Below are 16,233 nucleotides of genomic sequence, written 5' to 3'. Positions count from 1 at the left end.
CAGAGGAAATGTTTTAGAAACTAGTGGCAGGAGACTTCGTACAAGTATAGGATAATAAGGCAGAGCCGGAATCTTTTTCCTGCACAGCACCATTTAGTTAAGAAAAATCCATGGGATCACTAACAAATTTCTACCACCAAGTATTGCAAGTATTTCTGGAAAGGTACAGGAAGAGCAGGCAGAAGATGCAGATAACAAACAGATCACAGAACACAGGAGAGTTTATTACAGAGTCTTACAAGAGCTCTTCTCCCTCCCTTACTCCTAAGCATTACTGTAGGGAGCTTGGGTTTGAAGGCAACATGAAGAGGAACAGCTTTGTACGTTATACTGCTCTCCATGAGGAGATGCAATCTCTTCCCTGTGCTCTAGTTCAATTGGTGCTTCCACACAATTTTTCCAGCTGTCTTTCAAAACAGCTTACAAGAAGCTGGGAAAGTGCTAGTCACTCTTTAAACAGTCTTCTTTCAGCCTTGTCCTTGGGAAAGAGAGCTGTGATCCTCTTTCTTGCTTTGTAAGTTAACTTGTAAGAGATACAAGGAGAAAATAATTGTGTTTGCAAGTAGTAAGTGATTAGTACCAGCTTTCAGATTCAAACATATGATACCGCCATGTCACATGGCCTACCTGATGTCCTGTCCCAATTTTAATAGAGCTATTTTAAGTCAGACTGAATGTCCTTGTGAAAGCTCTAAGGTGCCTCTTTATTCTGATACACCTTCAAAGCAGATCCAGTGCTCAGGTCCTTCAGATGTTAACAGAAACAGGACTGCTTATGTTACGGGGAAAAAAAAAAAAAAAACTAAACAGTTCTTAAATCTGGTTTGATGCAAGTGAAAAAACAGTTTACTATGCAAAGCTACCTGAACACACAAGCTTAAACAGCTTAATTCCTGATCTCCTAGATCAGGATCACTACTTTCTACAGTTAATACTCTGGTTGTCCAACAGTTTCTACAGCAGCCAACTCCCACTCCGTATGAACACACAAATTCCTATGGCAACAGGCACAGATGAAAACTTAAAAAAAATAAATATATATATATCAAAACCAAGGTGAACAGAAATACATCTCACTTCAAGCAGCTTTATAATGCAGGAGTCTGTTTAAAGTGAAGATAGTAAAACAGGCAGCAAGACTGAGATGTGACAGTCATTTTACCTCTGCTCACATGACTGCATCGAAGGCACACCGAAGACCTTTGAGCCAGTTCAGAAGCTGTCCTTTATCTGTGAAAGTTCAAGTCAATTGTGCTTTGAATAAATATTTCTCCGTAGTTACACTTGAACTGCTGCATTATATACTAGAAATACAAAAAGTGTCCATGCACAGCCCTGAAGCACGTTGAGTATAGCCCTTGCCAGGTTAACTCATGGATCACTGAAGTTGGAGCACACACAGATGGCAGGCACACTCCCACAGAGACACAGCATCCAGAGAGCTGACTGGCCAAACGAGGAATCAAAATGGAAGAAGGATGGAAAGCAAAACTTGCTTGCAGGAGTTTGGCACTCGAGATTATGCCTGCAGAACCCCAAACAACCCCCTGTAAGAACTGGTAGGAGTAGCTGCTAAAATAAGCTCACTACTGAGTTCACAACTGGACTCTAACAAGACTTCAGAAAATTCAAACAGCAACTGAGCTAGTTATTAGTTGTTCACCTTATTATTTCTTTATGGTTGTCACTTTGTTCATTCTTAAAAAAAATCCCTCCCTTAAGCTTTAACAAAAACATAAAATAAAATAAAAATCCAGTGCTTAAGACAGAGACTAGCAACTGAATTTTGTAAGGCTTTGGGCTGACTTATTGGAGCATAGCATTGCTTATAACCAATGGGCTTTCGAGCGCCATCGGTAGCACACCAAGTACAACAACAGAAGCTGTACAGATCCCAGCAACCCTGAGGTAATAAAAGAATAAAGGAAGAGATGAAATAAACATGAGATATGTATGGTAATCTTGCCACCTAGAAGAGATTCTGAGAAAGACAGCCTTGCTAATTACACACCAGGAGCAGCAGTGGAAAAAAAAATATATATATCAGTGTATTTCGGTTTTCCTTTGTTTTTACACACACACTCCCCTTAATGGAATCCGTGCAGGCTTCCCCACAGAACCATCACTAGTGTTAAAAATCAAATCTTTAGTGCTTTCTTTCTATCTATACAAAGTGCAGTTGGAATTGAATTTGATCTCCCAAACCGGTGGCAGAAAGGAAAAGAAAACCTTCCTCTCCCTTCTACCTATGTTACACCATCTTAGTTCCCCTCCCCTCTTGAGAAATTTTTCAAAACTAAAAGCCCTAATTAAGCATGACCAACTGGAGATTAGTTTTGTCATCTTCTTCCAAAAAGAAAAACCCGAACAAAAAGCAAAACAAAACACACAATGCCTCACCCACCCCAAAAACAATAGCTCCGTTTAAAAAAATAAATAGTGTGTATATTTCATGCTGAAGAAAAAAAATAAAAAGAAAAAAAGTCACAGAAACGATTCATTTTTGGTTTTCCCTCCCCCAAACATGACACCAGACATTGTCTCCCCCCTCCCCTGACGTAGACACGATGGTACATTCCAACCGGCAATGTGCATCTGTGTTGAAAATGAGTTTCTACTCCTGCACGGTCCCACATGCATCAGGGAGCATCCAGCTAGCTGCTAAAGCAGAGCAAAGGCTTTCAGGTTTTGGGTATGGTCCCTGCCTGTTCCTTTGGTCCATCTGTTAAAAGGCTCCTTGCTGCTCCCAGGTCTCTGCTCTTGTCTGTCTCCATCAAAATGCGTGCGCTGGTCCCCACACCTCCCGAGTCACTGGAGCTTCGTCCCCAGCTTGCGCTGTCTGTTTCTGCAACGTCAAAAGAGAGGGCAGGGTGAGGGAGCCGGCCCCAACCCCGCATCAGTGAACTGTGACAAACCGGCGGGCAAAAGACATAATGAAAGTAGGGCTCTGCTTAGTTGCACACAAAAATAAAGCTGCCCCGCTGTACTCTGCGGGCAGATCAGTCCTTCCTGCCCTTTACAGTCCCAGAACAGCCAACATGTCTTAAGTGCCCACAAACTGACGTGTGGATGTGAGACTATAAACACCTGCTGGCAAACAACATGGGCTGGGGAGTTGAAATAATGATTTTTTTTAAATGAAACGCTAATCTCAAATGCTCCCGAACAGACTCGCCTTCCAGATCTGGTACTTAACTCACAACCTGGTGTTTCTTTACTCCCCACTGTTCTATCCGCAGCAGCTCTCTGCGTATTAGCAAATAGTAACTACACCTAACAAGTCACCCCAGCTACAGCTCTTCCTCCCCTCAGATCACTTACCTCGCCTCTGCTCTTGTGACTGTATATTCAAACCACAGGATGTTAGGAATGAGGCTGGTGTCTCGGATTAAAAAGAACTCTGAAATTGGCCTGAAAACAGACAAGGGGGTGGAAAGGGGTGAAATAATTAGGCTTTTTCTCTACCTTAATTTTGATCAGCATACAAAAAACAAAACAACACAGCCACACCGCATAAATTCTCGTTCAAATTTAACATTACTTTCCTATTATCCTTCCATTTGTGAAGAAGGCTCCTTATTAAATTTCATCAAAGAAAAAATACTATTTTTTCATTCCTTATATAACATTTCTGGACTACATTACGTTTAAATGGCTTTACAGTCTCACTTGGTTATTAAACTGATTAAGGTCTGTTATGGTTCAAAAGTTATCCTTAACCAATACTCTGCCACATCCCGTAACTTTTAGTAGGGCCTTCAAACATGGTACTTAAATGTCCTCTCTCTCCTACCCATATCTGGCAAGGGTGTGTGCTTTTTGGACAGGCGTACACAAGAAAACATGGAGGAACAAGTGACATAGCTACACAACAGTTAGTACACAAAGCTGGAACAGAACCCAGGAATTCCCATTTCTATGCGTAACAGTTCAAAGAAGTCTTTTTTTTTGGTCAGGGATTTGTGCTTCATCTGTGCTATTGGATTATTTCAAGAAGCTCACGTAACGAGCAAAACAGTGATCCAAGAAATGCAGACTTGAAAGAATAAAACCTTCACAAAATAGAGAGACTTACCACGCAGCTATCCTTGGGAAGAGAGGAGTTAATATCTCCTGTGTGAAGGCAAACCAGGCTATGGCCATAATGCTTCCTGCCACACCTCCATATAAGACTTGGCTCCAGGTGTGGTAAAGCAAATAAACCCTGCAGTGGAAGAGAAAAGTCACCAGACAGACTTTAAAGCCAAAGGAGGCATGATTCAAGGGCTGATGTTTCACTGGACCCTCCAAAGCTCTGAAGAAGTTATCCTCCAGATGTTAGAAGTGGATGTTTTACTTAAGTTTTCATTGTAAAAAAAAAAAAGGGGGGGGGGGGATTGGGAAAAAGTCTTCCCTGCTACAGCAGTTTCAGCTTAGGGCACTTCTAATTTGAGTTTAACTCAATAATCCTCCACATTCTTCTCCACATATCTTTGGATTACTGAAGAACTGCTGCCGTTGGTTCCCACAAGAGACTTCTCCAAAGCCAGCAGCAGAAAAAGTCCCCCCTCAAACCACCAGAGCTGGAGCTTAAAAACTTTCAAGAACAGACAGCATTTTTGCCTTGATGTTGCAGCTCTGAAGCGTGACAACACAAAGGCTGCACTACTACAGAGCAGCTACTGTGACTGCAGCCAGCCAGAAAGCTGTATTAATGATTTAAGTTATCCCTGCACAAGAGCTACATGAGTCACATTCAAAATTCTTTTCACCCATTTATCATGGCCATTAAGATCATCTTAGCTGGCCTTCTACCTTGCACAGGCCAACGAATTTCCTCAAATTACTTTTTATTTGAATCAGACCAACCATCTTTTATGAAATTGTCCTGACAGACAATTTTAAAAATAACCAGTAATAAGGAATCAGCTCTACTATACAGTCAGCTGTGCCAACAGGTAATTATTTTTCTGGGGAAAACATGGCCTGATTTCTAGTTTGAATCTGTCTGGTTGCCAACCACTGGAGCTCATTATATTGTCTACTAAAGGAAAAAAAAATCATCAAAACTTCATTTTCTTTGTTCATCATGTTAATGTAACTAAATCTTGCAAGTCAGACAGCTATACGCGTCTGTATTATCTAATGCTCAAGCAAAACAAAATCAGTTTGACCAACTGTAGCAGTCCACATGCTGCAGATGCTGGTGTGCCAAGGCATGGTGCAATGCTTTCATGATTAGTGCTGGAAAGAGGGCTAGGCAGCGAGGCTAGAGCACGGCAACGGAGCCGACGGAGACTTGGTACAGGCTCAGCTGATCCCGGGTTCCATAAAGGCACCTGTGAAGCACCACACATGTAGCACCTTTGTTTGGGTATTTAAAGGGGCTCATGGCAACGCAGCAACCTCCGCAAAGCTCTCGCTTGAACAACGCAGTCACTGAGAATTAGATCGGAAAGGCGGGATACAGAACGGCAGGTCTGCTGGCTGTTAGAGGCCACAGGACTGTATGAGAGCATAAGACAAACAATTGCTCCATACCTACTATATGAGACTAGCAAAGCCACTGTGACGAGGCAGATGGACAGCACATGTCGCCATAGTAAATCCAGAAACCTCGCATTGTTTGTTTGGTGCATTCTGAAAGAGATGGAGAGCCATTAGCACAGTGGCAGGAAGCTGAGCAGTCCTCGTATCTATTCTCGCTATCTCCAAAACCCTAGGAAAGCTCTACTCCGAGGGATCAAGGGCAGCTCGGTATCATCCCAGCATCAATCTGTCCTGCTGGCAGCAGTTAAAGAGAAGCCAGAAAGCCATACTTCTTTCTCCAACTATTATCAGCACTCAGTGTGATGGAAGGCAGAATGCTCGCAATTACCGCAGCTGATGTGAAAGACACGTGCTGAGCATATGCGACAGGGAGCAGAGACGGAGTCCTCCATCACCCACAACGCCAGGAGGAACCGGGAGCTTTGTCTTCCTCCACGCTTGGAGCCACAAGACAGAGCCATGCCCCAGCGAGAATTTCAGGAAAGCACAGCACAGCAGAAGAAGACAGTACTCGGTACAGGAGATGGACTGCGAGGTCATGCAAGTGGGCGAGAGGTATTACCTAAAAGACTGCAGACAACCCCGCTGACGAAACCGAGTAGACACATGAGAAAGTAGCTCTTCTTTCCTCCTCCCTCCACGCCCTCCCCGCCCCTTCCTTCACGCTGGTGGGTCATCGTGGCTTATAAAAGCAAATCGGGAGACCTGTACCCAGACAGGCAGCAGGAGGCCCACCCCATCCTTCCCTTTTCGGCAGTGGTAAGCAGAGTCCTACGTTCAGATTCGGATAGACATGCTCCACCCGCCCTAGTTACAGCACTGTGCAGGGCCTCAGATTTAATTCTGCCGTGTGCTGGAGCGGCGCGCAGCAAGGGAGCCATCTATTTGACGTGTTTCAACGTACTAACAGCCAAAAACCTGACAGTGAATTTTTACCTTAAATAAAGGAACAGAAATGAATAGACTGAGAAAAACCACATGAACTGGGAGTGGCTGGACGGCATCCCATATTTTGTGGTCACTGTTGAATGGGCTTCTGGGAAGAGAAGAAGAAAGAGTATGGTCAAGGTCTACTCCGTACATAGCAGCTGGAACACTCCAAAGGTGAAGCCAAACCACTCCACCGGGCTGTGCACACGAGTTCACAGGACACATCTCTGCCAGCCTTCTTACACCCAAACATCCAAAGCCAACACGAGGCAAAGGGGAAAGTGCCCTCCAACACCCCACAATTATCATTCCACTCGAAAGGAACCAACACCGTGACACCGACGGGCCATACCATACCTTCACAAGGCCGTGGCTCCCGGATAACGTTTTTTATTAACCAGTTCACTCCCTCGTTGAATGCCAGCCCTCCCAAGAAAGAGATCTGTGAAGGCAAGACAACTGTGTCATCCTATTTAAAATATCCACCTACTTACCAGGCTCCCTCTGTTAAGAAAACCCCAAACCGTGCATTTCTACTTCTCATCTACTAGACTTGTAACCGACAGCTTCGCCATTCTCTAGCAGAGGAAGAAAAGCATTTGTTTTTCAGCCTGCTTTGTGTATCTGGCGCCACGTTGTGTACACACAGCTTTTCAGCAGATGATTCACAAAGACAGACAAAAATGACACCGTGCAGCAATAACATTTGTATGCTCCCATCGGCAAGTGCAGAAAGCAGAGTGTCCCGACAGGGCAGGTTTCTAGGGGTTGTCTTTCACTGCGACCAACAGGGGGAGCACACACCCTGTTATTCGGGTAACCAGCCAAAAGAAAAAACTTTTTAGGTTTTCTCTTTTCCCTCTGTGAATGTTTTTTTTCATCCTGAAGCTCCTGTAAATGAAGTCACGTTCTGAGCTGAGACAGCCTGCTAGCATTTGTTTTCGCTGTCATTGCACAGTCCATCCACCTCCCCTAAATTAGTCCCGCTGCTGTGACCGAATTCCCAGCTGGTGGTGATCCTCTGACTCCTTCACACTCAGGCCCATTTCAGATGAAGCAATTTTCCACCCTGTGTCCTGAGCTACGGGTTAGGCTGCTGCAAGCCAGCTGGCGCCTCACCCCGGCTCAGCGAGGACTTCTCCGTGAACTGGGAACCAACCTCAAGGCTTGCCACATCACCACCATCCATAACAAGCCGGGTACTCAAAAACCCACGAGTTTGTGATGAGTTACTCCAGCTTATTCTCTTGGGCTGACAAAAAACCCTTTGGACTGCCTAGAATGAACAGCTGCCTCTCTAGCTAGCAGCAGTTCAGAACCTACAAGTCCCATTCCCAGGTCCCTTGGGCCACTGGTTCCCATGACACCACGGCCTCGTATTGGAAATGTGCTGCCAAAAGCCTTTTGCTGGCCCCGTTTTATCTGTTTACTGAGGGCAAATGTCAGAAGTTTATACCTCCTGAAGGGAATTTAGCCATGACACTGATTCCCAACTACCTGGCAGAGCAGACAAAGCATTATGCATTAAAGGAGTCCCTCGTTGCTCCCTGGGACAGAAGCAAGAATCAATTCTGTCCCTGCTGTTCAACGCGCAGCTGGGAAGCAGCCCTTACAGGTAGATCCACTCCCTTGGGAATTTGTAGGTTTTATTTTGGACCCCATTTCGTGCCTCAGTACGGTTCAAAGAAAGCACATCCTACTGAATTACAGACACTTTCCTGCATGCCCTGCCCAGCTCACAAAACCCACTGATGCTGGGATCCTACTGGATCTAGGGACAAGGTAGAAATGCTATTTCCCACCCTGCAACAGCATTCTTCAGTTTCTCAGACATCTCCCGTTGATGTTTGTAGACAGCTAATGCCCAAAATACACCACAGAGTAGCAGAATGTCAGCAAAGACTTAACCTGTTACAAGTGACAGGGTCTCCTGCTGCTGACAGGAGATCACCTTACCTAAGCTGGCTCTTTAAAACAAAAAGAAGTGTAAATACAGGAGCAGCGAGCCATAAATGAAAAGATTTGTCGTAAGGAGAAGCTGGGAGGGAGAGGAGGACTCACCGTGTGAAGCTCTCTCTTGAATATGATGAGCGTTACAAAGCCAACAATAATGAATATCGGACCAAGGCTCAAATAAGCTAAAAGCTGACCCGAGAAATCACCTAGGGAAACAAACGAGAGAAACAAGTCAGCTTGAACTTGTACCTGCCACCAGGCCAGCTGGTGCCCGGGTCGCTGAGAGCACTGCAGCCGGGCTCCGTTCCGCACTGAGCACTGCTTGAGCCCAACGGGAGCCGAGGCGAGAACGGCAGCAGTGCTCACGTGTGGCTTTCAAAAGCAGGGGGGAGAGGACCTCGAGCTTACCGCCAGCCAGTTCAGAGCAGTGACCACGGGTGTGGGCCCCGGGTCGCTGTAATCCACCACGAGCACATGCTGCTGCGGCAGGGGCGGCTCCTTCCCTCCCCTCCCTTCACATCGCCTCTCCCTGCCCCGGCAATTACCAGCAAACACTCCCCAAACAAATCCTTCCCTGCTACCTTCCTAAAGCGGGTTCCTTTTCAGCTGGATCAGCTCCCTAATCTGTCTCACCACGTGTCTGCACCAACACTGCCATTAGCAGCACGGGGAGGAAATAAAGAGCTAAACATTGCAGGAGATGAAAGAGGAGAGGGAAAAAAAAGGAGACTGCTTTTTACCAGCAGCCCACTTGTACCATACAGGAGTGCCTTCGGGCCCCCACCCCGACTAGCAAGCGTCCAGCCATCCCCAGGGAGAACTGGGGAGCAGTGCCAGGACCTCCCAAGAGGACATGAGGCACCCCAAACCCACCTCTTCCTCCGCCACTGTCACAGAGGGAGGAGGAGGCGAACGTAAGTAAAGAGTAATACATTGCAGGCCAAGTCTCTCCTGTCTCTGTTCCCTGAAAAAGGACACTCAGAAGTATTCGGAGGGAAGATGCCAGCACAAACTCTGAGGAAACAAATGACCAAATCACTTTGCTCCGAGCTCAGCAACTCACGACCAGGAGAGAGACCGCAGAGAGCAGAGAACCTTTAACCACACCGCCGCTGCAACAAATGCCGAGCGAACCCAGTGGGCAGCTTAGGAGATGGGGGCTTCCTATGCTGCTTTTCACAACCCCGTTTTCTTCATCCCACGGCTGCACACAAAAGGACGAGTCCCCCCCGTAAAATTATCCTTCCTCCCTCCTCGCAGAAAGGAAGTAGGACGGGACGGTGCTGCGAGGCTGAGCTGCGGACACACTCCTTGATCAATTCCTCCCCGGCCCGCGCGCCCGTTTTCAAATGGCTCTTGGCACAGCAGACTTTAACCTCACCCTCTGAGCACGGCAAGCGGGAAAAAAATGGCACTGCACTGCTACAAAGTTCACGCCGCTGCTGTTATTGCCACATAGCTGTGGTTGCATCAGGTACGGCACGCAGATTCCTCTTCCGTTCCAGGCTGCACTAGATTTGGGTACCGGCAGAATCAAGGGGATCTCGGGGTAGTTTTAGTTCGTGACCCTGGGGAAATTAGGAGGAATTGGAGGATGAAACCCCAAGAACAGTAGGTTTTCGCTGGAGCGTGGTTATATTTTGTTTTTAAGGTGAGAAGTGTTGGAAGACCCTGGACTGGAAACTTTTCTTCCACCCTACGGCCAGTTTGCCCTGCGTCAGGCAGGCTCCGCACACCGCCACGGCACAACAGCAACACGTTGCTCCTACATCCACTGCGTGCTCGCGGTACTGCCCCAGCTGCCCAGCCACGGCGAATCAAGCCCCTTACGGCTCTGCATGAATCCCAAACACTCTGCGAAACAAAACCTGTCTCAAACGAAGAGGAAATTCATGATCAGACAACCAAAAGCACCCCGAAAGCTTCAGGAGTATTTCCCGCAGCCTGAGTTCCCGTGGCATCAGTGAGAGATTTCCCCGCCGAGGCAGCAGCGTGGTTCAGGTCATGCATGCTGCTAATCCACAGTACGCAATGATTTTGGTCTTTAAGACCAAGACGTGATTTTGTCAGGCAATAACCAACCCCGATCAGTTATCCTCTGGGAGGGCTCTACGACTGACACAGATGGTGGAAGAACATATAAGGAGGCAGTCTTTAATTTAAATAGCATCGGCAACATCCAGCTCCAGATCCTCCATCATGTTACCATCTAGCACACCCAGTAAATCCCGCCCCAGACTTCAGCGGCACACATCATCCCCCACTCGAACCAAGCCCAGGAGCAGAAACCATCGCCCCAGACACCGCCTCCAGGCAGAGCACCGCGTCCTTTACTCGGGCAGCCACAGCTCTGCACACCGTAACTCCCCAAACATTTCAACTGTCCGCTTGAAACGGAACAGAGGTGGCACTAATAATATTTCAGATTACTGTAGCCAGCAGCAACCAAACACAGTCACATTCTGAAGCTGCTTTTTCTGGGTGAGGAGGCAAATAAGCAGCCGTGCATTAACTGGAGGCTCAGCTCTGCCCTGGAAACTCCACCAGAAACTCACTAACACCATAAACGTGCTCTGACCACTGCACGGCGCTCCCGCAGCCCCAGAGGTCATGCCTTGGGTCACTGCTGTCCACTCTCCCACTCCACGTGCTCGCAGACCTCTTCCCAGGGAACCGGGAATTGCAGGAGAGCTGGCAGCTCTAAGTCCACTCAGACCTAGCAAGCAGGTTCCCCTTTACCCTTCTATAAAGGTATTTTTTTTTCTTCATTTTGCTTCAGCTTGAGAATAGAAAGAAATTCCTACAAGAGCAGAGCCCACCAAAAGCACCAGAACCTTTGGAAATTGCAAGAGAAAAATCTGTTTACGGTCTGGGTTGATTTTTTTTGTTTTACTTTTGCTTATTTGAAGCCCTGCCTTCCCTGGGCATTATTTGGGGATGAGGATGCAAAGCAGAGAACCTAACCGCCTCATTTTAGGGATTCGAGAGAGAAACGGATGAAACAGCATCCGCAGATCAGCAGCACGCTGTTTCTTCAGCCTCCATTCAGCACCTACTTCTGCTCTAATTCAACATTTTACCCAGCGTTCTTTCAAGGGAAACATGCAAGGTTTACCACACCAGCTTAACCTGTACACAACAGAAATATGAATCGACAGCGCTAACCACATCCTACCACAAGATCTGGCTTTACCACCGCCGCTTCCTACTGAAACATCTATTTGCGGCGCTGTCGCTGGTCATATGTTCTGTCGAGATGCACGCGTGCGAGGTGCGCAGACAAGGACAGCTTTATTTCGTTTCACGCGTGTTTACACCGGCAGATACTCCCGATGGATCGTCATTTCCTCTCCTTGCACGTATCCTGATATCACGAGCCGGGGAACAATACAAATATCTTCAGGAAGCTTTAAATTCCAGCACACGGCGCGCAGACGTGAAGCTTCTGCTGGAAGATTAAACACACGGCACAGCGCTGAAGACGCCAAACAAGTGAGCTTCTTTCAACAGATAGCGCTGAGGTGTGAAACGAGCCCCAGCTGGGCAGCCAGCACCCCGAGCAGAAGTCACAGCAAGGGCTGGCAGACCAGCCGTTAGCAGAGGACCGCAGGCTGATGCCGAACAGCCAAGAACTGAGCACGAAACACACGCACGGAGCGAGCGCCTTTGCTCTGACACATCATTTCTCTCATCGGCTGATGGTGCACGCTTGCCTCTCCAGCTCTGCCTCATCTTAGAAATCCTTCAACACGTGAGGAAGATTCTGTCGCCCTGCAGAGAAGGGGTTTGCCTCTCCAGGGTTCTCTCCTTGCAGTTTGTCCGACGTGAGAAGGCTCAGAAGGTCGCAGAGCTTTAAGAATCCCAGCTGCGCTGAAGAGAGGAGTTGTGTTTTTTTTTTCTCCAAATAATAATAAAAAACAAACAGAGCAGGAACTCGGTGTCTCTCCAGTGAAACTCACCCTACAGACAGGAAGTCCCTGAAGATGAGTTTTAAGTCTGCAACACAAAGTCATCCCATGCAAAGTAATGCATACGGGAAAAAACAACCCTAACTACACAGACACGGTGATGGGACTTAGGTTAGCTGTTTAAAAATAAATAAAAAGTCATCTCTGGCTTTGTGTAAGCACAATACCTCCAGAGCAGCATCCAATGCTCTGCAGCAATAAGCCAAGAAGAACATTTTTAAGAGCAGAACAAAATTCACTGTTACAGCACTACAACAAATTTATTACGCGATTCTTGTCACACCATCTGAAAAAGGAGCAATAAACACAGGAAAGGCAAATAGAAAGTAGACAAAGATAGCAGGAAAGGAACAGCAGCCACTCAGAAAACATCGAGTAACTCAGATTTTCAGCTGAAAAGGGAAAATGAGAATACAGCAGTTCTGTAAAATCATGAATGATCTGGGGAAACGGACAGCAAACATTTGTCACCTCTCACTGAACACAAAACAGAGAGCGTTCAGTGAAATTACTGAGCAGCGGACTTAAAAGCAGAAAAGAAACACCATTAAATTACAGAGCTCAGTGCCAACGGTAGAGATCCAAAGCGGAAATAGGTTCAAAGAGCAATTAGCCACATTCGGAGTATGGCTTTTACATACCCATAAAGGGCATAACAATCCTGATGCCATCACCAGCTCATTACTGGAAAACAGACAGAAGCAGCATTATCCCTGCCTACCTAGTGCCAGAGGCCCGACACCATGCCAAATCTCACAAAAAAGCACAGTTGCTGCTAAGAAAAGCACCAGGACCGACCGCTCCCAAAAGCGAGAGCGTTTTTAAAGACCACCCTCCTCAGCAGCACGGTTTAATGCACTGTCAGGTAATGCTGCATTGATAGTTTCTTCTCTCTAAGTTTGATTTTTGACATGCTCTATCAATAATTTTCCAGTTCCGTCTCAAAAACACTGCTCAGAGCACTTGCAGGCAACTCCACCACAGCGTTTATCTGCTGTTTCTCAGTTGATCTCGCTCAAAGCTGACATTGCAGAAAGCCCCGAAGACCGAGCAGCCAAGCAAGCACTAAGGATGGGTGCTTGGAGTGCCTGAAATACCACGACCGACAAGGGAACGGCAGACGGAGACAGGAAGGACGAGCACCCTCCTGGAGGCACCTGTCCCTTCCACGATCACAAGCAGAAGCCCGAGAGCAGGGCTTCATCTGTCAGAAATCAGCACCGACTGATTTTCAGCTGGTCGCAGCAAAAGCGCCCGTCGCTCGAGGCAGATGAAAGCAGGAACAAAACCCGTTCTGCACTGCAAGCCTTCAGGAAGGAGAGATTTTAAGAGCCAGTCGCCACGGCGGCTCAGCAGCCTCAGGGACCGGCCGAGAGGCAGCGAGTTCGCCACACAGCCGCGTGTGTCATGCCGAGACGGTTTAATAATTGATGTCGGTAAAAGCAGGATCTATTTCTCATTCCATCCCTCTCTATTAGCACGGGGTTACATTAATTCCACTGTACCGAGCATACTGCCAACATCGTTATTTTATAAATGTATTATCTAGCAGCTTTATGGACCTGGACAAAAGCCCTACACAGACAGGACACAAACAGCTTTCTAAATAAAGTTAGAGCGCTCTCCCCAGATCCAGGGGAAAGTATCAGACCTACCATCTTGCTGCAACTCATTTTTCTAGACGAAGGTAAATTAAGACTTTTGTACCTGCAGCTGTTTTAATTTTTAGCCTTTTTTCTCCATTTTACGGGCTTCCAGCATCACATATTCTATCCAAGCCAAACACAACGCTCTGTAACACGTAACCCCAACCCTGGTGGTGATTTACCTGCCCTACACAGTTACCTTCTGTGTTGGCCTGTATAAAAGCAGTGAACGCAGAGAGAAAATAATCAACTTGCCACGTTCTTTAAGACCTGACAGCCAGCCCTCGTGCAGCGAAGCCTGCAGACTTCCAGCACCCTCGCTTCCCAAACCAACCCAACAAATAGCACGTAAGACACACTGTGTATAACACCAGGTTTAAATAAGGACACAAGAGGAATCTACCAGCATTACAGGGAAGATTATTCCCCCTCCCCTCCTGAACTTTCACGTGAATAACTTTGAGAAGGGACAGCAGAAGATCGTACAGGGTGAGGGAAAACACAAGGCAGACGAGGAAATGTCAGCGTTTCACAGAAGCATCAGGGAAAACCCTACAAACCAGCCGTGCCGGTGGCACCAGGACTGTATTTCCCGCTCCAAATCCTTTCAGTGCCATCGTGTCCCAGGCCTCGTGGCTAAAGCAGTAATTTTGATCCCGGAGACCCCTGAGGGCTCTGTAAGTCTGAGGCGTTGTGCTTCTGAGGGCAGCTTCCACAGGAGCTGAAGCCCAGCTACTGAGGCAAAGGGCACGCGGCAGCGCTTTATGGCAGGTGAGGGAGCAGCCAGGAGCATTAACCCCACGTTCGGGTTCCGACCAGCCAGGACCCGCACCTCACAGGCTGATTTTTCTCTGCTTTTCGGCAAAAAGCCGCCAAAAGCACCCGGTCCGCAGCCTGTCCCCACAGCAGCACCGCACGAGGCGCCTCAACAGGAGCTCCCCAAGACCACCAGCACCACTGAGACTGCTGTGGCGGCCGCTCCAGGGCGGGTAGGGCCTCGCCCTCTCACGCCATGTCGCCATGTCGCCGACAGGCAGCGCCATGAGGACGCCCCCCCCCCCCCAGCCCCTCAGCCCCCGGGGCACGGCGCCCCTCGCAGTGCGCATGCGCAGCGCCCCGTTCTCCTCCCCCCCTCCCCAAACTGTGGCTCACTATCTGGCAGCGCCCCCCATCGCGCAAGCGCGCCCCGCCGCCTCCGGCTATCAGCTCAATGGCTCACTATTTCGCAGCGACCGGCCCGGCTCTCTCTGAGGGGGGGGGGAGGTCGCGGGGCGCCGCTGAGGGGAGCGGCGCGGCGGGGGGGGGGGGCGACGCGGGGCTTTACCTGCCGGGTACTCGACGTGGGTGAGGGAGAGCGGCCGCCACGGAGCGGGGAGCGAGCACTCGCCGACTGCGGCCATCTTACCCGGATACCGGGCCGGGGCCACCGCAACCAATCGCCGCGGACTTAAGGGGCGGCGCGACCAATGGGCGGGGGAGGCCAGAGCGGCGGCCCAATGGAGTTAAGCGGCAGGTGAGGCGCCGGCCAACCCGCGGGCAGCCAATTAAAAATCCAAGCCGGGGAGCGGCGAGGCCAATAGGGTGCTAGTAGCGGTGGCCAATGGGAGGGGGGCGCAGGTAGCAGTGAAGCCAATCGGGAGAAAGGCGGGCCTCATCTTCTTTTCTCATTGGGCGAGGGAGCGATGCAGATTAGCCAATCAGCGGCTGCCGTTGCCGCCTGCTCTTAGCCAATGGGCTGCTGCGCTGGGGGGATAGCGGGGGGCTGAGGAAGGGGCTCGGGGGGCGACCAAAATGGCCGCCGCCGCGTGAGGGGCCGGGGCAGGGCGGGCTGGGGCTGGCAGTGGCACGGTGAGGGGCCGCTGCCTCACCTGGGTCGCCTGCCACCGGGAACCAGCCAACAAATAAGAGACAAATCGCCCTCCTCTCTACGGTGGGGAAAAGATAAGTTTTTAAAAGGTAACGGTTCGTTTTTACAGGGGTGTTGCGGTAGCTGAGCGTAACGGTTCTGTCCTCACAGGAGGGCAAGGGATAAAGCAAAGCGCTGCTGGAAAGGTGGGGGCTGGAAAGAAAGGGGGTGGTCAGAGCCACGGCTCCTGTAGAGCTCTGTAAACGAGCAGCAGCTCCTGTGTGAACACGCGCGCACAAAACTAAACCATGAAATAAAATCCTCACAGATTCACTCCCTAACACAGCTGCTGCAGGTA

The 16,233-nt window shown here is 48.8% G+C and overlaps 1 protein-coding gene across 1 annotated transcript; it reads right to left on the bottom strand.

The window, feature by feature from the left end:
• Nucleotides 1-203: 203 nt before the first annotated feature.
• On the bottom strand, nucleotides 204-15,515 carry DOLPP1 (dolichyldiphosphatase 1). The gene is made up of 8 exons (XM_083807947.1): nucleotides 15,354-15,515; nucleotides 8,521-8,621; nucleotides 6,817-6,901; nucleotides 6,466-6,565; nucleotides 5,521-5,619; nucleotides 4,076-4,204; nucleotides 3,322-3,411; nucleotides 204-2,845 (listed from the first exon to the last, which is right to left on the bottom strand). Exons 1-8 carry the CDS (start codon nucleotides 15,427-15,429, stop codon nucleotides 2,809-2,811), a joined length of 717 nt encoding a protein of 238 aa, XP_083664073.1. The 5' UTR covers nucleotides 15,430-15,515; the 3' UTR covers nucleotides 204-2,808.
• Between the last annotated feature and the right edge of the window lie 718 nt (nucleotides 15,516-16,233).

Source organism: Anser anser, assembly GCF_964211835.1.
Source record: "Anser anser genome assembly, chromosome: 21".
Taxonomy (NCBI): domain Eukaryota; kingdom Metazoa; phylum Chordata; class Aves; order Anseriformes; family Anatidae; genus Anser; species Anser anser.
This window is presented reverse-complemented; position numbering and strand designations above follow the sequence as displayed.